The sequence below is a fragment of the Ptiloglossa arizonensis genome, chromosome 8, assembly GCF_051014685.1.
Source record: "Ptiloglossa arizonensis isolate GNS036 chromosome 8, iyPtiAriz1_principal, whole genome shotgun sequence".
Classification (NCBI taxonomy): domain Eukaryota; kingdom Metazoa; phylum Arthropoda; class Insecta; order Hymenoptera; family Colletidae; genus Ptiloglossa; species Ptiloglossa arizonensis.
This window is the reverse complement of record NC_135055.1, coordinates 9,667,893-9,692,063: the sequence shown is the minus strand read 5'-3', so window position 1 is coordinate 9,692,063 and position 24,171 is coordinate 9,667,893. Positions and strand designations below refer to the sequence as shown.

At 32.9% G+C, this 24,171-nt stretch overlaps 1 protein-coding gene across 2 annotated transcripts in view; it reads right to left on the bottom strand.

Annotated features, from left to right (window-relative positions):
* The window catches only part of Nachra7 (nicotinic acetylcholine receptor alpha7 subunit), a 306,590-nt gene that overhangs the window by 62,866 nt on the left and 219,553 nt on the right, over positions 1 to 24,171 (bottom strand). For both annotated transcript variants that reach the window (XM_076319086.1, XM_076319087.1), the window contains exon 4: positions 3,399 to 3,508. In XM_076319086.1, coding sequence (XP_076175201.1) covers positions 3,399 to 3,508 — 110 coding nt within the window. The remainder of the gene's footprint in view (positions 1 to 3,398; positions 3,509 to 24,171) is intronic.

Sequence of the window (24,171 nt, the reverse complement as noted above, 5' to 3'; positions counted from 1 at the left end):
AAGCGGGAATTGGATGGAATTGGATACAAGTATATTTGTTAGCTACGTATAAAATAATTGAATGTATTCTTGTAGTAAATTAATTTTTTGATTCATTATATTCGAGAATTTATGTTTGCGCGTGATTTCATAGCTTCGATTAAAAATTTAATAGATTCGCAGCGTGTATTACTTCTGAATGGCAATCTATAATTTAATTTCGTGTATTATATATACGATCAAGCGTAAATATTGGAAACTCCAAAACATGCGGTTGCATGTAAATAGTGCATAGAACCGCACTTGTACGATTAATATGTACCCTTAAAGTAATATTCATAGTAACAAGCACGATCAATAATTATTACTATGAACGACCAATAACACTATGCCCTACGGATAATTACGACTATACTTTACTTCAATGTATACGTTATTTCTTTTAATCTTCACTATTTTAGATACGAAAGTTTTTCGTAAAAGGACTTCAAATTTGTATTGGACCATTGCATGCAAAAATTGCAATGACACTGTCATTTTACGATACGGTACCATATATAATATATTTAGATGCCTTCAAGCGGACATAAGTACTCTTTATATTAAATAAATACCACAGTTAGTAAATAATGAGATAATTCCCATTCCTTTTACTAGAAAATCTACATAAATTTTTAAATAATTATGTTTATTTAGAACGTGTAACTATGGAGAAACATTTATAGAAACAAAGTGTTGATAGAAATGGCTTTCAACCTTTACGAACATTCACAGAATAATGTCAAAACGATGAAAAGTGTGCAACCATCTCGAGCTCGAGTATTCAGTTTGCCAAGTTAGTTTTACCAACGAGTCCACCAACAAAACCTGAACGAATCCTCAATTTATTTTGTAACCTTTTCATTTTATATTCCATCTCCGAAACTAAATTACGCGATCGCTCTATGCAGGCCTACATTTCATTAACTTTCAATTTATGGAGAGCGATATCTCTGAGGGATTGTTATCCATTATTGAATAATAAATCAACTAAATTTATCGATCTAAATTTTCTTTGTATAGTGTAGTCGTTGTTTCATTAATAACTAACCAAAGGAAAAATTACGAAAACATATTTCCGCGATCAAAATATCCGCGATCAACTCCAATGTATTAGAATGAAAAACATGTACCTGGATGGTACGTTCGATCTTGCAATTAATTGTATAATAGGAAAAGAGACATTATGTATTCCGATTGGAGAGGGGCAGTTCTAAATTTATTCGTATCACGTAGCCTATTTTGATCGAGTTAGTTGACACGCGAAGAACGATCGGGTTCTTTTTATCGGATTCGCTTAAATTTGCTTCTCGGAGGAAAAGTATAGAGAGTAAGAACAGCGAAACAGCGGTATATGTTGTGAGAAGAACGATATCTTTCTCCTGATTACATTCTAAAGCTGAAAAGCAGGGGTTCGGTACCTCAAAATGACACTTTCGATTCATAGTCGGTATCAGTGTTCCACATGAAATAGTTTTACACATCGACTTTTGTTCAGTTTCCACTGTTTCATGATTTAAACAAATCCATTCTGTACGCCGAATTTTTATCGCAGAATTTTCTTTAATTTAAACCCGGACAACGAATAGAATTACGAAAAATGTAACCGTAACGTAGCTACATAAATTAAATCGTAACTTTGCTTGTAATCAAATTTAGAATATATCTGTAGAGTGACTCGTCTTAAAATATAAGCTATATAATATAGCAAACTTTTTTCAGGAAAGGGTGGTTTGCAGGTGTGGTTGAAAAATAGCTATGTAATACCTATTACAAGGTAACGATATTAGTAATAATATAATTTAACAAGAGACACGAACTGTTATACACCGATTTTAATGAAAGTTGGCAAATTTGTGGAACGATCAAAAATATTCAACGTGTGTCTAGTTTACGATATAAATTTTATATTCAAGATAGATACGCGAAACTTTCTTCGTAATTTCTTGCAATTCTTTTAAACTAGGAATACGGAAGAATGGAAAATATTTTCAACTTCTCATATTCGAGATAGCACGATCGATTTGTTTGAAATAAAATTTCAACGATTCTTGTACACATATTAATTTCCTCGCTTGGGGAGGATTTAGTTGACGAAGAATCTGGATTCCACTGTATTGTTCATCGTCTAAAATGAACTATTCACAGAACGTTCGTGGTGTCAGTTTCAGATACTATGCAGCCGCGCTTAAATCAGACTACACTTTTAAGAAAAGTATTCTGCTTTGTGAAACTTAACTGGCCAGAAACAAAGCTTGTTTCGTATTCGGGGACAAATTCCATCGCGAAATTAATGTGCACTGCACTTGATGTGACATTTAAGCAAAAGATCAAAGCTTTGGAAGGAATTATAATATTGCCTTGGAAGAAACAGAGATGTCTATTTGTCCACTCATTGATACGTTTTGTAATCTTCCGCGGAAACTGATGAATATTCATCGTGACTTATATTCGCAGAAACAATTTTTTAAATACACGAATGCAGCATTTATTTATCATTGATATCGGGTAAATTATTTTTGTTGAATTCATGAACCTGGAAATGCGGTATTGTTTTTTATTTCGTGTACGTTGCTTTACTGCCGGAACTATATTTAATAACGTTTATCTCTGCAGATGGATAAAATCCAATCGATTTGACTGCTATTTACAAAACTAAATAATATTCTACTGGTGATAAAAAATCATGGGTATTGAAAACAATGTATATCATCCTATAATAGAAAATATATTATTCTATAAATTTTTCGTTACGGTGTGTGAATTTGAAAAAAGTGCAACTACGGAAGCATTTGAAAACAATTATACAACATTGTTTAACTTATATTGTATCGATAAAGAAACTACATTTTTTATTTACGAAAGTCTAAAGGTATTCACCTACAATATTCTTTATTCATCGAATTGCAGATTGATATATATTTTTTTGTTGCATATTGCGTACTTCTACTTTTATCTTACGTCGTTATTGTTATTCTTTTTAAATGGTTATCGAAGAAAATGTACATATCTTTCGAAATGAAATAGCTATTGAGGACGCCACGAGTCAAAGGATCTAAAACTCTAGAATTTAATATCTTGTATATTGTTAACAAGTATAAACCTGATTCAAACTTGAGTAATAAAAATTTTATTACGAAGATGAAGTGTTTTTATTTCAGCCAAAAGAGAGACGGATAATCTATGCGAGATACGTATTTTCAATATGATGTGTACTTCTCTTCTTTAAAATCGATTATTGCTTCGTTCTCCAAGTTACTTTGAACACGTGTAAGTTTCGTTAAAGAAACTTTAATAACCTTTTTGATAGTCACGGACGTACTAAAAATGAAACAGATGATTCTATGAATATTGAACGGATGAAGGCAGCGTTAAATTACCTGTTATACATGAGAACGTCAGGCTTCCAAAGTCTGTGTGGCGGGATCCTAAGGTCTCTTACACCCCCATACTCCGACGTGTTCCATCTCATATTCACGTCATTCCACTCCTGTAATTAAACAAGAATTTCTTAAAAATATTCCCTAAAATGGTTTCATAACTCAATTATATAAAATACAATTCCTTAATGAACTACTACCTTCCAACTAATCAATTGTAATGTCCTAACTCCAAATTAACGAAAGTTAGGTAGTACCCAATACTTGAAACCCACTAAAATCTGTTGAAACGTGGATTTCTCAAAATACTCTTCGAGAATCTTGTATTGCAGAAGGTAAAAACGTTCTTGTAAATAATAAACATTGGAATTGTTGCTGATATTTAACAAAAAAGAAACTTTAATTTCAAGGTCTTATACTTTGTAAACTGTAAATATGAAATTGAGTAGCTGTTTCGTTTATTTTTAAAAATAATATATATACACATCTGTAAACATCTTTCACAAAGCAGAATGCAAGGACTTTCAACCTAACAGATACCTAGTTTACAAGAATTTTACTTTACTATAGTTTGTAGGTAATAAAATCGCGTCCAAGTAGCGTGGAGTAAAATTTAGTTGACTTGTGCAGCAACGAGTCATTTCTAGACTCGTTTTCATTTATCATCAAATAATTTTTATACGCAAATAACACGCTTCAATTTTTCGATCCTTTCAACGTTGTAGATTAGAGCATAGAGAATGGAAAGGAGAGAAAGAGAAAGGTGATAAAACTAATGCGGACAGATTTCATTTTTGCAAACTTCGTATCACCGCAAGGATTACACATTAAATAGTCGGTTGCTCGTTCTTTTCACGCGGACGATGTGCTGTCGATTCCAGGGTGCTAATAACCTTTCACAGGAGTTTTCAAAGAAATTTTCCAGACTTCCGTCCAAAGTTTGCACGACATTCCAGGAAATACGAGGCCATTTGGAAAGTTGGGAAATTTTAGCGAAACTCTTCACTTTGGTATTTCGATTCTTGTCTGGCCAAGACACGAAACGATGCAGACTGAACGCCGATAACGTAGCAACACCCTTTTGTATAGTCTATGAAAAATAAGCATTTGTTCAAGCAGAAAGCTTAATATTCCGATGAAACTACTCCTCGATTGATAAGCTGCATCTACAACTCACAGGTTTGTTCGTATACATTTAAGAATTGCGTTCACCACTTTTCATCGTAAGACTTCATTTTTAGGCTCAAAAAAAAAATAGAAAAAAAAAACGAGGAATTTCCATATTTATTAGATTTATTACGTTTGTTCTCGTTCCATGTTAAATATAAGCAAATATCAAAAAGAAGTGTAAAAACGACGAGGAACATGGGAAAGCATTTTCCAAACACAACACGATTATTTTGTAACTAATACAACGGATGAATATTAAAGACAATTATCTTAAATGATAAGGAGACAAACATCGTTCAAATTATATTGTTTTTCATTTTGCACACGCAGACCTATCCATATTTAAGTTAATCGAATTATGGCTATCAAAAATATCGGAATGATTGTTACTAGAATGCGGAATGTATTTGTAACGTGTGCTAGAATGAAAAATAAATGCAAAGTCTACGCAAAATACAGTTCATACATTGGTCTCCTAATATTAATGTTCCATTCTATTACGTATACATATTCTGCACAAGTTCAGCATATATTTTTCATATTCGCATAGATCAAAAGTGGATAAAATATGCATATCGAGTTACTATGAATTTACAGTTTTTCTTTGATGATTAATTGCAACGAATGAATAATTTTACGCAAAATCATAACGAGTTTCGAAGTACAATTTAAAAAACAAACATTTAAATAGCTGCAATTATATTTGGTCGAAAGTCTGTTTCCCGGCATAATATTACGATTCGTATTTTATACTATTGCTCTGTTTATTTGCTTGGAATTAGAGGTCTTTTCGCAATTAAAGTCTCTGAAAACGGACAGGAAAATGCAACAAATAAAATTCATCGAGCTTAGCGCAAACAATGAGATTACACAGTTGAAACATTGAAATCTGTTTCCATTGATCATTAAAGGTTGTAACGAGTCTGTCATCGAGTGAAAAGTGTTTCACTTTGTTGTTTTCGAAACGTAATTCGCGTACCGCGCAATTGGCAAATTTCTTTGTCCTTCACGGTGGAAAGACTCTCGAGGAACTCAACAGTCCTTCGACTCGAAAAAAATGTCCCGGGACAAAAGGGATTGTAAATTTATTTCTAATCGGGAAACGTTCCGAGAAACGAATTGTCAGATTGACATACAAATTGCAAACGACATTCGCCGAATATTTGTCTGCCTAGATACCCGATCCGTTTCGTGTTGGCCATTAGATTCACACCCATTAGTCACTGACTCCCGATTGATTAGCCACTGATGGAGTACACCAGCGGATAATTAATAATAGCCACTGTGCTTGATGGTTTACGTAGCACGCATAGGCCGTTTATTATATATCCATTTGCACGCAGGCGTGTGGAAAGCCAACATACAGGATCGTCGTCCTCCCTGTTATGAGATTAGTTCATGGCTAATGAACGCGGTTCGGAAATCAACGGCATATTCAAGCAATTTCGTCTTTAGCTTTGGGTTACGTGCAAGATTTGAGGAGAATAAGCAATTCTAGGACCCTGATGGCAACATTGTAAAAATTAAGACGAAAGAATGGGGTCTTGAAACGATTAATTGAAAAATAGAAGCTCTTCCGAGGTATTGAACTACAAGGAAAGATGATAGGGCACGAATGGACCGAAAGAGTGTAGAAAATGATTTATTTGCGTATCGATTTGAATTACAAACTTGTGAATTAGGTATCTAACTGATTAAAATGAATTATATTTGTTGAAAGAAAATTGCAAACGATCTATTTACAATATTCAGCTTTAAAATCGTTTTAAATGGAATATATTGAATAACATCACAGCTTCCCATAACAAGTATAATTTGATTAGTATATATTGTCATAATACAGTTTAATATTACATATAGGTATATGTATGTACGCGTGTGTAAATTCATTTGACTCCTTTCAATTTTGAAAAACAAATTCATTTGTGATGAATATATGTATTTATTGTAATGTTTTTAATTAAATATTCAAGCAACAGAATTTATGTACCAAGTTTCTTGAAACTTTAAACGGCCAGGATTCTCAAGTTATTTATGTAAATACCTATGTATATCTCATCTATACAAGGTGTTCCTGAAGAACATGTAAAAGCAAGCTGGAGGTGATTCCTTATGATATAAATAAAAAAAATAAGAAGAAATAAAATTTGTTCGATTTCAATTTCGTTTTCGAGATAATCAAGTTTGATGATTCACTTCCTGTAACACGCACTTACGACTAAGATACAATTCGCCTATTGGTGTACTTCTGGAATCGTCAGTACTTCGTCAGTTTTTGATAGTTCACCACGATGACTTATGCGAATCGGGAATACGTTGATACGATCAGAGCTTCGGTAGACTCTAACGGAAATTTATTCGCTATCGTTCGATATTACAGTAACCTATATCCTAATCGGAGGGTTCGCGATCGAAGAGCAATACAAAAAATGGAAAGAAGTTTTTTGAAAAATGGTTCCTTTCAATCGCAGTGACGAGATTGTGATCCTATTCGTCAGCGAAGTTCCAACAAGAAGTGAATCTTCAAACGTAATTATCTCGAAAACGAAGTCGAGATCGAAAAAAATGTTATTGTTTTTATTTTTCTTCTTCTTTCGTAAAGAATCACCTCCAGTCAGCTTTTGCACGTTATTCGGGAACACACTGTATATGTGAGACATTCAGGGCGAGCAAACTCTGCCCTTTAAAGTTGATATGACTTTCCATTTCTAAGATATACTACCGTTTAAACTGAAGGAAAGTTTTTTATAATTTACTCTTTCTCTCTTGCACCAGTCTTCACTGACCCATCCCAAGCTTGATGGTTCTACGAGAGATCGATGACGAACGTGATTCAACGTTTTCTTGCTAGTTGCTTTGCATAAGAATCACAGACGTAACCATTAATCGTACGATGCATTATGAAGTATCGTTCATAAGACTGTTTGAACGATAATTTGAAATTGTGTAAGTAATAGCGTGTCTATCATTACAACTCGACAATATGTCGTTAGAGTTATCCAACCATATTTATCGAAGAGTGAACACACTACTTTAGAAGTGATAAAACATTTACACTTACTTTTCACTCGTCGAAGCAAAACGAAGTCTTTTTAGAATGATAAAACAAAGAAAATAGATTCAAAATATTGTATATTTGCAACGATAAAATGATATACCAAAAATTTGTTTATTTCATCGAGTGTCTATTATTGTATATTTTATATACATAACAAAATTACACTCTCTGCCTTTGAACTGGATCATTCTCTCTTAAAGTGTCTTGTGCATTTTCTTGTACTATCCTATTTATCGTACAATAAATCGTTACGTCTAGTTTCATATATGAAACGGTATTAATACAATAATTTGTGCAAGTATCGTCGATACAATTCTTTGAACAATAGCGGTAAAATGTGTGGCGTTGTGCTGTACAACTTGTCGCGCAATGCGATCGTGTCGAATAGTAGTATGCCACTACCGAACGACTACTATTGCAATTCGATGTACAACTCATCGTACGATAAATCGTTGCGTCCATTGCCCCTATATAGCCTCTAATACGTTGCGACGTAGGTATGTATTTCCAGAAAAAAAGTAGGTCACGCTCTTTCCGAGAATTTGAATCGCCATTCGTGATCCCGTACGTGTAAAGCGATACATTTTGCAATTTGGTGCCCCACGAATCAATTCAAATATCAATTCGAAACGGAATGCGTTATAAGTATTATTTCCTTGTCTATATTTCGTGCTGATTCATTGAAATACAATAAAAATAATCCGATGAATTTTTATAAATCGACACTGTAATGCTTCTTTGATGTTGAATTAAAGAAATTATAAAATTTCTCAAATACAATAATGGGTCGCGCGTTACAGATGATGGAAAATAAATTAATAAATAAAAAAAAAATGCATTTGCATTGATTTGTACTGAATATCTTTTTTTTAATTTCTCATTCTGGAGAATTCTTACAACTCGAAACTCTTTGATTTTGAGTAGGAGAAGTTTTATTAAATGTTGGAAAGTGTAAACATATTCTACGTTTCGATACAAGTTTGTGTCGAATACGAGGTGTTGTTTAAATCTACTCTAATTTACGACAGGAATTATTTTAAAAATAGTAAAAATTGATAAAATACCAACAAGTACACCCTATTAACGTAATGTAAGAAAACATGTTGCGTTTTCTAATCTTAATGGTATTATTATTACCGACAATATTGCTCTCCTTGAAGATAGACGTTCCACTTACGGTATACATATGTGTAAGTACTACAAAGGATGGATTTCCTTATCTAGGAGAAAACTGAGAAGCGTTCGCTCCTTCTCCGAAGGAGACAAATGCTTGCAATCTCACCGTGCGCTTTCCGCACAACGAAAACGAATTTTCCAGGAGTAGAGGGATGCAAAAGCGGTTCGAGAAAAGATAGAAGTCATGAAGCGAAAATTGAGTAGAGTTCCACAAAAATGCTTCCTGATCCCTGACTCGCTCGATCTTAAGTGAGAAATCTACGTACATATGAATTCTTCAAAGAACTTTGCCTTTTTACGAAATCTTTTCCCAAAAGGTCTCATTGTGTATTCAATAGGAAAAAAGGCCGACCTTATTCTAATAATAATCAATCGATAATTCGGAACGTGTACAAATTTGAATTATATATGAATAAAAGTATTCACATTACTTTAATTTTTTAAATTGTGTTATACAAGTACGGTACGAGGCTATTTTAATAATGAACGCCTAGGGAATTTTACTATCATCGATGAAAAAGGAATAGTTCAAAGGTACGTTCATATTTTAGAAGAGGATCTGTTTTTGCTTCTGTTCGTATATGAATATCATTTTTATTACTATAGGAAAATGGAATATTTGTTTTTTAACACGACGATAGTTCTGAACATTCATGAAAATGAAAAAATAATATAAATTTGTTCCTTTTATTATCTCAAATTCCAGATTTAAATTTGATGGAACATCTGTAAGAGGACATAGGCAGTCAAATAACGTAATATCAAAAATATACAGAAGTAAAGGTTACAAAAATTTTGCAATAAAAATAAAATACAATGAATTCTACTACCCTAAAAATATTAATAGCTTGACTCAAAGTCGATAAACATTTTGTGAGTGGGCCCGAGAACAAATACAAAACAACGAGGTCTTTTTCCCTTCAATTCCCTGACCAGGGAGATCATATTCTTATGGACTTACCTTAAAGAAAAGGTCTACCTACAATACATTTACTACTCCAGAAAATATGCAAGAGCGAATCACAACTGCCTGTCGAAGTATCAAGAGAGAAACTTTATTATATGTGCATCAATCGTTTGTTAAATCCATTCATAAATGTTTGGAAGCTGAAGATCGCAATTTTGAGTATATATTACAACGTTATTGTATCAACAAATTATATCTCATTGTCATTTAATTATATTGTATTGTAATAATGTATTAAGGTAAGAAACATAATACCGTAACAATTTTCTAGATATTCTTTTAAATGTATTAAAAACTAGAGGTTTCACAACAAAATGTATAAGACAAAAGTGATGTATATTTTTACGTTATGATAAAAAAGAACAGATTGATTTCAAAAAAATTTTTAAAAGATCCCCGCATTGAAAAACCAATAAATCTGTTTCAAACCCTTCTCAAAATTATGTTCCACCTTTTGTTTCTTTAATTAATTGCCTATAAGATATTTCGATGCGTCAACTTAAATGGAACACTCCATATATCTGCAATAATAAAAATGTATACTTTTATCACCGATAAACATCAATAGATATAATGCATTACAAGCAGACGCACTTGTTTTGTTTCTGTTATTTTTATTAATTTATAAAAATATGTAGCATATCAACATAAATACAAACACGAGCGTACCTATTTGCGTAAAGAAACAATAATGACTCTTGGATATAAACGTTTCCATTATTCCAAGTAAAGAAACAAACATTTGGAACATTGATAAGATTATGGATACTCCGGCAATGTATAATCTACAATCGCCTATTGTTTACGAGGATAATAATTCTTGGGACTTGTGTAGTTCTAGGTTTCTGTTGGCGAAATTTACCATCGAGATTACATTTTTTGAAACAGTGTCTGGAACATCTCCGAAATATCGTCGCGTATGGAGGTGCTCTTGTTAGAACCGAATTGCCATAGAGCGGTACTAGACTGTCCCACGTTTCACTGACATTTGCTGATAATTCCAAACGGGAACTCGGACTACCGATAAGAAAAGGAAACGGGATCCAAATTGCACGTGCCACGAATGAGGCAATATAAATGCGTCGACACACTCAAATATCACCAGTTTAACGATTCCTATGTCCAATTCCTGGAAGGATAATTCTGAACTTCGCTCTAATTTCCCCCCGTTGGTAGAACAGTACGGTCCCAGCCCTTGCAATATTCATAAACATAAAACCCAGTCACCCCGCGGATTCGCTTCACGGGGCGAGCAGCACTCGGGGCGTTTTGCATTCGCCTTACTGTCAATCGGGGCCTGCGGAATTAATTAAAACGGTTGACCGATTTTCCGCGGAAGGGAACCGTTCGGAGACGAGAAGAAGGGAAAGTTAATCGAACTAGGATTTCATTCGACACGATCCTAATGGAACCAGAAAAGCGCCAAAGGACTTTCGATGTCGCCTTTCACGGATCGTAAATTCCTTCTTCGGATTTTCACCCCCGACTCCTTTCATGGGTTTCTGTCCCCCGAGTCCCGAGCATTCCGCTGCTGGCGTCACAGAAATCTCGCAGAACTTAATGGCGCGCCCACGTTAAACTCGCCAATCGGGAATCTCAGTGATTTCGATTATCACCGACTCGTACACGGGAAATCCCACTCGTTGATTTACCGTACACGAATACGGTCAACAGTTCCGGCACGAGCGTCCGATCTACGATGTTACATTAGCATACCATACCTTTTTTTCGTTGCTTTTACATTCTCCTCTCGAAACAGTTGCGTTACAGATCACAAGGATCGTAAGTCAAGGTAACACATGGGAACGATTAACGTTTACCCGAGACAAGTGTTCCGGATAACGTTCTTTTCGGAAGATATTCTTCTCGAATGTACAGATTTGTTAAGAAGACTGTCCAGTCGATGAGAAAATTGCACGAATGTTTAGGCGCTGATCGTACGAGTGTATCATAAGATTACCATAGAAGTATCATAAAATTGGTTTTATCTCAAGAGGTCAAACAAGAATCGACGAGTAACGGTACAGATGAGTAAGAGAAGAGTAAAATCTGTTTTAAGATCTATTACTCGCAAAAATAATGCTAGTTTCTAAACCAGTTGTCAATAGTATTTTTAAATTCTACTTGCGTCTTATAGTATACTTTCTCGATTCGTACCGAAAATATGTTAAATAAAACTTGATTCGAATAGTATAGTAGATACAGTATAACAAGAACGTGTAGCGATCCACTCGTGACGACTATTCAACTGAATAGGATGCCTGTAAATTCAAGGTAAATAGTATATTAAAATTAAAAAGTACAATAACTTTACAAAACTGTCAATAATCACATTGAAGAAACGAATTGGACCTATCGATTATTCGATCAGTGTCGAACTTATTATTAAGTGTACTTAAATTAACATTAACGATTGAAAATGTCGATTTTTTTATGACTCTTTAAAAAACCTCATTTGAAGAACAAATTACGAATACGAGGAGCCAATTCATTCGTTTATTTATTCATGATTACTGTCATTTGGAAGAAGATTTATTCGTTTGATCAAGTATTTTGATAAGTTAGTACTTGGATAATCGTTTAAATAATATGCTCGTCATACAAAAGTTGGATTTTGAAATCAAAGGTGGACGAATACAATATTTGAATTTCCTTCAACTAATACCAACGATGAATTTTCATTAGAACGGTAATTAATTCGATTAAATAGTTCTTTCGATAATTGCGATTATATCTAAATAATTATTAACATAATGTATCATATACGCGTAACGTGGCAAATAATATTATTGTACGAGAAACAGCTTTACCTTTACAACAAACAAACTTGATTCGTATAACGCTTAATCGTCAACGTTTAAACAGTTAATTATATATAAATAAAATCAATATTTCGTAATACGATTCTTCTTTAAAACAGACATTTATGAATCTTTTTCAACAAGAATCGGAGTTGTTGGAATATCAAGAATGTATTAACAATATTTCAAGAGACAAATTAAAAATATAATTTCGCAATACAATCTACCGAAATTGATACGATACTCGACGTGTAAGATTTAATACATTAATAATACTATAAATATAGTAACACAGTTAATCTCAGGGAAATAAATTTCTCCGAAAATCCAAAGAAAAGTCTGTCAGTTGTAATACTCACGGAACATTAACTTCGTGTCTGCAATTTGTACAGCGTCGTTCTTTCTTAAGTCGATGCTCGTAACGCCAATGGAAGATGAGAAAATCAACGAACTGTGTCTAACTAGCCGTACTACATTTTCGCGTGATTTAACTTCTGGCTGATTAGCAGTTTGGGTCGATCGACTCCGAAACTTTTCGATCGAAGACGTTGAAACGTGGATCGGCTTTGGACATCGTGCACGGAATCGAGCCTGATATTACTGTTTCGATTTCGGCTCGTGAGATGTTAAACGGCATTAACGAATACATTCATTGAACCACGGATCGGAGGAACCGAAAGCACTTAAAACGTCAGCGAGCTTTAAGATTCGAATGTTGGTAGCGTGTTCCGTATATATACCAGCACACTGATTAGTTGGATTCACCCTTGGAATTGGGGCAGCAGTTTGAAACTATTCGAGAAGTTCGTTTAAAGAGCTGCAGGCAAAATTCTTTCACATCCTCTGCAGCAAACTTTTCGTATTAACCTTTTAGAAACATCGTTAAAAGCGTTAACTGCCTAATAATCTGCTACGTGTTTGTTTATATTGGGAATCATTAATTGAAGGAATTGAATAATTTTTTTACAGTACTTTTTACGTATCATAAAATCTCCCTTGGACTTTTATTACTTGCAAATATCTGAAATACAGCTCGCAATGCTCCATAGTATAAAATACAGAGAAAATATCTTGAGAAATTCACTGTACAGGTTCCATAAAGGGAAACGGATCGTTGGTTTTGTAACAAATTTTAAATTTCCATTCTCTTCGTTGAAGGACGTAATTAGAGCGTTTTCCAAAGTTCATCCAAAGGTGAGGAGCAAAGAGACAGAGAGAGGGATGGAGTAAACGATAAGAAGATTATGTTGGAATGCAAATTCGATGGAATACGTTAACATTCTTTTCGTTCCAGATCGATTCAATGAACGTTAAAATACACGAAGCGATCCTTCGTTAACGATCAATACTTTTCATGCTAACGGAGTACATGTACCTGATTATCGTGTGTGTAGAAATATTATTTTGGAATGTCTATCAATTGAAATTTTCTACATTAATTGCGAATAATTTTAATGTACTGAATTATATAAATCAAACATATTCTCTCACATATATGAATCAAACATAAAACATATTTTTCACTAAATATTTACGGTACCGAAATGGAAGGCATTTTTTTCGCTAAATAATACCAAAGACCTGTACGTATATTTTTTAAAAGCATTCGTGATCGTAACAGGCTATTTATTAAACGTCATCGACCGAAATTTTATTGTCATCGTTGTTATGGATAACATCAATTTGGATGGAAGTTCACAGCGATAAAAGAAAGAACAGTAAAATAGATTATGGCGAACAAGGAAATAAAAATGGAAATAGAAAGGTTGTTTAAGTCTGTGGAATTACTCACGAGGAAGAAAACTGTAGTAGCTATAGGTGTACACAATACTAAAAGATTAAAAGAAGTCCGAATTATGTACATATAAATAGTAAAATGGTGGTGCACCAAACATACAACGTTCTGTTTTTCACATTGACCACAAATGCTTTTAACGAGTTTCAATCGCAAGATTTCTCCTTTATAATTCTCAAATCGTATTTATTCGAAATTTTTTTCTTGAAGTGTAAACGCCGAGGAAAACGTTAACCACGTGTCATATTTAAATATTTGTAATTTTTCTAAGTTTGGAAACCGAATGCTCGGTTTACAGTATGAAATATCTTCCCTCTACGATCAGCACCAATGTACGCTGCAGTGTAGACAGTTCATTTTAAAACTGATTTAATCCACCATGATTCAATTCAATTTTACATTACCAGAACAAGCATTTCAAGTAAACCGATTATCTTCTCGAGCTGGGAGACTCTACGTTGCTCCCAAAATGTTTGCTCCGGAAATATCTTCGGTTTCACAGCTATGCCTCTATTTCCTCAGACGAGTGACCTAATTAGACCACGTCGTGAAGTTCGTCAGAAGACACATGGGACCGAATCGACGGCAGCGACGAAAGTAGAGACAAAGACGAGGGAGGATATGACAATTTCATGAAAGCTCGTTAAACCTTGTAAATTATGTGCAAGGAAAGTGTGCTAAGACATTGAATTAACTTCGGAGAAATCATAGAAAACTCGGAAATTTAAATATTATCGAATTCTAGAAATGCGTCAAAAGTGACTTAACATAAATAATACGCAAGTAGTAAACAGTACGTTTTCCTTTACTACCCGAATTCACTCGAAACGGATAAGTGGAACGCTCAACAATTTTAAAAAATTTATAAAGAAATATTATTTCTTGTGAGCAGAGTCAACGTTTTGCGAAAATTTATTACTTATGTATGTGAATACGGAAAATATATAAAGAAAGACGGATGAACATCTATTCTAGTTTATTTAATATATAAAGTTCAATGTCCCTTCCATTATATGCATAAATATTTTATTGATCCTTCAGTGTGAAGATAGAAAGCATTATTTTTCTACATGTTCATATTATAGTAATCGTTTTAAAAAAATATAAAATTAATCTTTCGAGAGTTATAGTTCCTCTTTGAATGAGTCGATCACTATATATACATTTACATGTATGTATATCTATTTACAGAATGACACGTGAGAGGCGTATTATAGAATCCTTTGTGGAATTTTGCACATTCGTAGAAGAATACTATTTACGATCTTGAACTTAAGTAGTTATTATAGAATTGTTTATTAACTTGTAACGAAAAGAAAATTTCTCTGAATACGTATTCGAAAATGATGAATTGTGTTTCTTATCATACTAGGTGGAATTCCTACTTGAAGTTTTGACCAACCATTTAGAAATATCCTATATTTACGTAACGGAAGGAAAGCGTGAAATTTATAAAGTATGACTTCAAGTTCCAGTTCTCCTTGAATTAAATTTATTCTAGAGAGAAGAACCGAGATATGAAGATCCCTGGATGAAAAAGTTCGTTGGCTTCTAGAGAAAGGTTGTTTACAAATAATTGTATTGCTCTGAATTACCACTAATTATACATAGGACACGATGTATATACAAATATACACATAGTACCAAGAACAAGATTATACTCTACAAATTTATTCTAATTATAAATTACAAAGAAATGAAATTTAAATGTTTTCTACGTTCATGAAAAATTGTTTGTGCTTTGTAAAGCGTATTCTAATGAACACAAATTAGCTTTTTAGGATAATTTAAAGTACATATTTCGGTAATTAATTTTTAAAATTATAAAGGTTCAAAGTAAATAAACTATCGGATAGAAAAAACCAACTTTAATATCGTTTGATGTAATCTCTTTTAGCAGCTGCACACTTTGTACTCACTCGTAATTCTGGTAAAAGAATTTTTACACTGATTTTAATTTATCTTCAATAGTACATTTATCACGCTTCATTCATCCTTTCTTCTAGTATTAAATCCATTTTTTTTGTATCACTAATGAAATCTTATTTTTGAAATTATTTTCTTAACAATTTCAAATTGTCAGAACTCGTAATTTGGAAACAATGACAAGAATTTAAAAGATGCAAAGTCTTTTACAGGATTATATGGAAATTTCAGATTATATCCGAATAAGTATAAAACGTTCGAACAGATTACCTACTTTTAATAAATAAACCAAGGTTACGAATTCAATGTTAGAAATCAATTTTTGTTTTTATAAGCCGTAAGAATTGAATCACATGTAGAACCCAAACGCATTAACCGTAAATTGAACACGAATAAATGAAATAATTAATAGAACAACGTTTGTCAATTTCTAGAGCATACTAAAGTCGGAAAGCGTCTATAACGAATGCAGACTTCTCTATGTATAGTCGTTTGTAAAAATGATTATTTAACCACTTCTTAATAAGCGTAACATACATACATATTCATTCCCTATCAGTTTAATCATATTATACGTGTTGATGTATACGTCAATCGATCGTTTAATATTGAGATCATTGCTTGATTTTGTTTCCTGTTTTAAATGAAATCCATTCTAATTAAAGGAGATGGAATCTCCATTTTAATATAAACGTTGTGACTGCGAATCAGTCATTTTTATTCAAACTTAATCGAACGAATAGGTTCGAGTTGAACGATCTCCTCATTCTTATCACGAGGACGAATTTGTGAGAATAAACAACAGTTCGATGAAATGAAAGACAGCAAAAGATAGAAGATAAAATTAGATATAGATAACGGACAGTTCGATTACGTTTCGGGTATACGGCTAATGAAAAATCAACTCGATCCAGGCTCTACTGTAAATGATTTCTACACGGCGGTCTTTCAAATACAATAGACGATAAACCTACATCTGTGACAATTGTTTTATTCAATGACAATCAATGAGTATAAGTAACGAGCGATATATATTTATACATATGTACGTATATTCTATTTCGCGACTGTTATAAACATATGTATTGTTAGCGTATATTTATATGAGTTTATACAGGCATTACACTACACGTATATATTACTTTTTGACCATCATGAATATATATACATTATTAGCGTCTATTTACTTGAATTTATAAAGACAAAACACTTTCAGCTTACGTCGTATGTTTTCACACACATATTCGACCGATTGTATATTTTGTTTCGCTAATGTAAAGCTAGGAGGAACTTACAATTAGTGGTTCTTAAAACAGCTGAGTAACTGGAGCCAATATGAAGCATATCAGAGTGAAGTGACCTAGAACGTAAAGATGGGTAGTTTCGCACCCAAAGTTTTCAACGCATCACGGTTACTTTTTAATGAATATGTGCTGCTGGCACTTGAATTGAATACCATTCTCTTTACGAAAATAACAAACGACCATATAACCAGTATTATAATTTAATTCTAATTAGGATAATTATTGATAAAGTAATCATCGAGGCGAAATTTTCATGCAAGTAAAACGTATTAAGCAAATAAAGTACTTACTTCTGGGTGGTAATTACTGAATATTTCATCAGATTGATGCATCAAGGTTATGTTAAGAGATTACATTCTGTGTCGCAAGATTACGAAATGCTAGAGTAAAGTAATAAGTGGTTACCGCCAAGACTCATCTTAACGTGAATTTATAAGCAAACAAGATGAAATTTTGCACCTTTAATTTACAATACGTCACTGGCTTTTGATCAAACCACGAACTCGTGGCGTAACTCAATTCTCGTTGAGAGCTAGTTAATACACCCTCGATTGCTTGTGTGACCTGAATTTACCCCAAAGTGCCACCCTATATAAGGAATATTTGCTCGCTTCTATGTGGATGCCAAACCGTTTGAAGGAAACACGCTTCTTAGAATAAATATTAGTGATTCTGTGCCCCCATATCTTCCAACTTAAAATTATTCAGCATTTTATCATGTAAGTTGCTTCCATCGATTAATTAAATTCTCCACTTCTTGGAACTTTATTTAAAGTTAAGCTACTTATTACATTATATTTGACGTGAAAACGCTAAATATTTTATGTAATCTTACATCTTATACGTGTGCAAAGAAAGGTTCAATAGCAAAAATTCACCCAATTCTTTCCTTTTATTTTTATTCATTTAATTTACAAGGGCTTTACTGGCTGTTATGAAGACAAACATTTATAAATTCAAAATATGACATACACACAGTAGGAATGAAACTAGAATTTGTAATCTAATATTTTTCGGTCCTATATGTGACAAAATGTTTTAGACTCGTCTCGAGACACCGAAGATTAATTTGCGAGTAAGATGTGAAAAGAATTTTTTCAGTATTCACATTTCGATGCTTGTATTTTAATATTTTCATGCGTGGAGCGACGAAACCAGTGAATTTATGACAAAAATATATTCCATGTATGAAGTGCAATTGAAACATCAAGGTAACGGAATGTTTTTAAATAAGATAGTATACTTTCTGTATCGCAATAATGTAAATAACAAGAAAGCAAATACTATCGTATATGATATATTGATCTTCGAATAACTTTCGTTCTAAAAACTCTCGTTTGTATGAATTTCAATATATTTTCGTAGCCGACAATTTATATGGAAAATAATAAATTGTAATACATACTGTGTATTTTAGGCAATAATCCAATTAATAAAAAGTACACAAATACAAAGCAATAGTCACCTGTTTCGATAGATTTCTCGATGCCAGAAATTGTTTGAAACTGTTCAAACTGTATGAACTATCGCATCTAATGTACATGTTTCTTGGTAAAACAAAAACGTGTTATCATTATTATTATTACTTTTTCATTTTCTTCCCTCGTGTGATTTTTTCAGCCACATTGACGGGTTCCTTTCTAAATTATGTATCTGTCGCTTCACTTTTCTTGTAAAATTTTTCTAACTATAGTTGCGGTTGTTCCGTCCTCAACGGAATATAGTATGCAAACGAGTCTTGGGGAACAACCGGATGGTTGTCGAATTGTGGCGCCTTGTAAGTACACGTTTAGGTGAGTTGTAGGACCATAGTTTAATTTATGTCCCTAAATCGACTCCGGACACAACAGCATCAAATTTTTCCAGGCTATCGACTTCACTTGCCCTTTTCTTGGTGACAAAGGTAACGCCTTCGGGAAAAGGCAGGATGAAGTCGGGGCCAATGATAGCCCAATTTACAATTTTGAAATCATGGTTCCACCCTGAGCGAGCCTTCGTCACGGTGCATCCATCCGAAAGAAATCAGAACAGTATACAACTTTGTAACAGCACGATCGCACAAGAGATCGTAGAACTAAGCCTTATGCAAGCTTGTAACAACACGATCACAACAAGATTTTCTACCGTAGACAAAATACAATTATAGTTATCTATCAAGCCGGTTCATCTTTAGTTACAATTATTGCTTCAAAACCTCTCCAACGTCATTAATTTATCGTTGAATACGCAGCCTTTGGGTATGCACAAGAGTACCAGCTATGCGCACACGGTGCAATCTTTATTGCACCCCGTGTGAAGACAATCCAACTGTTCCTAGTATTGTTACTTCTTGTATGATTGTGTGCATTCGTAGGTCCAAATTCATTGTCGTTAGGTGTTCATTGTTTAAGAATTTCTTTGATATGATGTGTATTTCAGATATGAATGTCGGTACTATTCTAGCTGTTTCTTGGTTTCGTACCACTTTTATTTCGTTCGTTAGTGGTGTGTATTCCATGACATTTTCCTGTTTTTTTTTTTATATCATATTTGTATTGCTCTGTACTGCAATGTCTATTAGGTAATTGTTAGTGCAATGTCCGATCTGTTGCACCTGATTGTTTTGTTTGTGTGTATTGTAGTGTCGTCGAATAGTTTCTGCTTTTAGTTTTTAAGTACATTTTTGAATGTGCATTTACTGTATGGTACGTGTGTTCTTGGTGTATGATTTTTGCTACTGCATTATGACAATCTGTGAAGATGATTCAAGCAAGCATCTTGCAGGCTCCAGTAATGTATTCTAGTGTTTCATTTTTTTTTTTATTAATATTTCCCGTAATTTCTTGTAGCTATGGCGTTATCTTGTATTTCCTGGATGAATTTCTCAGTTTTTAGGAAGAGTTGTTTAGTAATAGTCTATGTTTGGGTTTTGCATGATATTGTAGTATTTGCCAAGTAGTAGTTTGTTTGCCCATTTCTCTTTTGTCGTGAAAACGTTGCTATTTTTCTGAATATATCCTTGTTCTAGGTTGAAAAGTGTGCACTGTTTATTCGCTTTTACTGTTTTACTATTTCTCTGTTCTATTCTATGTTTAGTATTCTCCTCTTTTTATTGTCAGTATCTTGCATTTATTGATTCCAAATTCCATATTTGTGTCTCTTGAAAATTCTTCTGTAATTTCTATTAGTGATTGCATTTGTATTTTGATTGTTACGAATATTTTGATGTCGTTCATGTGAAGTAAATGATTCGGTGTATGTTGTAGTATGTTTTAGTCCTTGATTTTAAAGCCGTAATTGATCCTATTCAATGTGTTTCATAGTGAATCGATGGACTTGTAGAACCGGGGTGAACTTGTGAGTGAATCTCTTTGAAATATTCCCCTTTGGATTTTCATTTCGTTGGCTTTGATATGTGTATGGTTTATTACGTGTATTTTTGTTTTTCAAGTTTTCATGACTGTAAATAGAAAGTTCTGTATGTGCTTGTCACTTTTGTATATTTCTATTACTTTGCGTAGCCAGCTGTGTGCTATGGAGTCCAAAACTTTTTTGTAGTCTATATAACATGTAGACAGGTTTCGTTGTTGTTTTCAACTTGTTTCATAAAGATGTTGTCTATTTTAAGTTGGTCTGCATATTCTTAACTGTTCTTTCTGTATCCTTTTCGTTCTTGTACTAGTAAGTTAATATATTATGTTGTGAAAAATGTTTTATTTTTTGTGTGATTATCATAATGATTATCTTGTATAACGTGGGTAGACATGTGATTGGTCTGTAGTTAGTTAGACTTTGTGTTTTATCGTTTTTAGTTTTGACGTACGTTTTTCCTTGTGTTAAGAATTATGATAGCAATCATATTGTTTTGTAGTGAATATCAGAATTTGCTCTGTTGTTAACTATAATACTGCAATAATGAAAACGTACAGGCTCATTTAAAGTATATTCTAACAACCTTCAGATTTCTGAAATGGTGACTCTGATGATAAGTGTATCTTGGTAAAAGAATTTTTATAAGAAATTAAGAAATTATATATGTATATATACTATACAGGACAAATTATCTATATTCACTTGGATTAAATTGACAAGTGCTTTTAAACATTTATTGCGTTTGAGTAGAGCTTTTAGGTACAATAAAAGGATATTAGTTATACATTACGTACCTAGTATACCCTAGATGGAAGCTTTCGCATGTTAAGTTTGCAACACATTAGAACTCCTTTGACTGAAAACCATCAGCAACAGCCTATCTAACTCGATTTTCTTAAAAGCTTCTTAACGTATTCTAGATAAGAGGTGGCTAACTTTTCTTATTCAACGTTACACCTTGAAAAGTAGGAAAATACATCATCAATCAAATTATAAACAAAGCTTATTTTGAAAAAGAGATGTTCGTAAATTTAACATAATATTTGATGTAAGTTTAACATAATAACATATAATGTTGTTTGAAAATTATGCCTATTATGGTTTTCCTCTTTTTTGAACATTCTTTTCCTCCATAAATTGTTTCAAATCACTCGATTCATTATTTGTAACACGACGAACTAAGTTAATATATTCGTCGAAAGAATATATCTTACATTCATAGTGCAGATTAAAACAAAATGTTTATTCTCTGAAATTTCGCGTTTACATTTGAATTATTACATAGAATTACACGGAGTCTAAAGAAAAAATACTTGAAATATAATGTTGATTATTCAAAAATGTTGCGTTGTTTAGAACAATGATACAAATAATTTCATAACTTAAACACATAACTGATTTCCAAGATATCTTAATCGATTTAGATCAAGAGGAAAATTATTGGTAGATGAACTGTAAATAAATAAAAATGTTTTCTCGCCTATTAATGCCTTTGTTAGTTTAGGAGTGGTTGATAATATTTTAATTACGACAAATATTGTTAAATAATAATATTATTGTTTATAACCTACGAATCAAATAATTAAAATCTTCTATTTTATTTTCCTCTACACAGTTTCGTATAATTATTATAGAAGGAAATTAAGATGGTCCTCTTTAATTAGCGCTCCTATTATCCAAATGATTATAAGATTAACCTTATCGGAGGATTGCAGGTAGGTAAACGAATCGCCAATCTAGAATCTTGAAGAAATTTGCAGGAGTTGGAATTGAGATTTGAATGGATTTAATCTTTCATTTAAAGGAGAATCTAAGGATGAAACTTTTTAGAGCTTATCTCTGATCTTCATTTACTGATAATCCCTTTAGCCATGGGTTCTTTTAAATCAGAGAGATTACCTTTCGAGCTACAAAGTGAAGCAGTGATCTTGATGATCTGTGCAATTATTGGGTTCGTGAATTTCACTTGTATTTTAAATCATGGTCAATTAAAATAGCACGTGCAATTAATGTACACGGTAAATGTAATAGAATATTGAATTAATGTGGATGTTATTAAGAATCTCTACTCCCTTGTTACATTGATACTTACATATTAATCGTCGTTGTTTCTATCGGATTATTTATTTCTGATATTTCTTGCACCAATGTATATGCTAAATATCTCTGCGCCCTGTCGATCAAAATGCGTGATATGACACTCGAGCGGTGACCGTTTTACGTTCACACACTCACAATCGCTTAGTACGCAAGATTACCATTTATTGATCTGGGCCAATAACTCGTGGATACGTTAAATTGCCCTTAGTGTCGATCCCAATTCAGACGGTGGCAGGTACATTAACGACCTAATCAAACGAGAATTCTCGCCACTCTGCTGCTCTCGACTTGATTTGTCCTGTCACTGTTGATGCTAGTTGCGACAGTTGCACGTACATCGATGCGTTTTTTTTTTTTTCTAAAATGCTACATGTCATGCACGTTGCGAATTAATATATAATACAGCGACGAAGATACAGGGGTATAAGAATTGTCAAGAATATTTTATGCTCACACCGATCATTGATTTGTAGAGCTTTAAAAATATAAATAACAGCATAACGACAATATAAAGATTAGTTTTTTAATGTTTGCTCCATTCATTGTCTAATAATTCGTTGAATTTTTAATTTTGATAGCTTCAACGTTCAAAAAGATTGTTTAATTTTATTAATATTTCTTTTTTACAACATGATCATATATTTATATATTGAGTAAAATTTATCAGGGTCAAACGCTATTTCCGCATTGTTGGTTTAGGAAGTTGAATACCAAATACAATTTCAAATTTGTATTCATTTGTAGTTACTGAATTACCCTGTAATTAAGTTTTGAAGAATATTGCAACTGTTCTGGACAATAGAACATAATTATAAATAAATAGTCTTTAGAACCAATTAATTCACAAGGGAACCGATGGTCTCGATATTATTCTTTAGTCAAAGAACGATCGAAATTCATAGAGCGGAAGTCTTGCATGTCGAAATAATCATAAGATGTGATAATAAAGCGGTACAATTGACCTACTTCAAAGTGGCATTTCACTTTGTAGCAAATAACAATCAAACGTGAATTTGTAAAATTAATCAAGATCATATTTTACAAAAGTTTAGATTACAATAAATCCTATACATTGCAGGATTAATTCAACCAAAATGCATAATTCAATCTCGTTAAAAATCATTT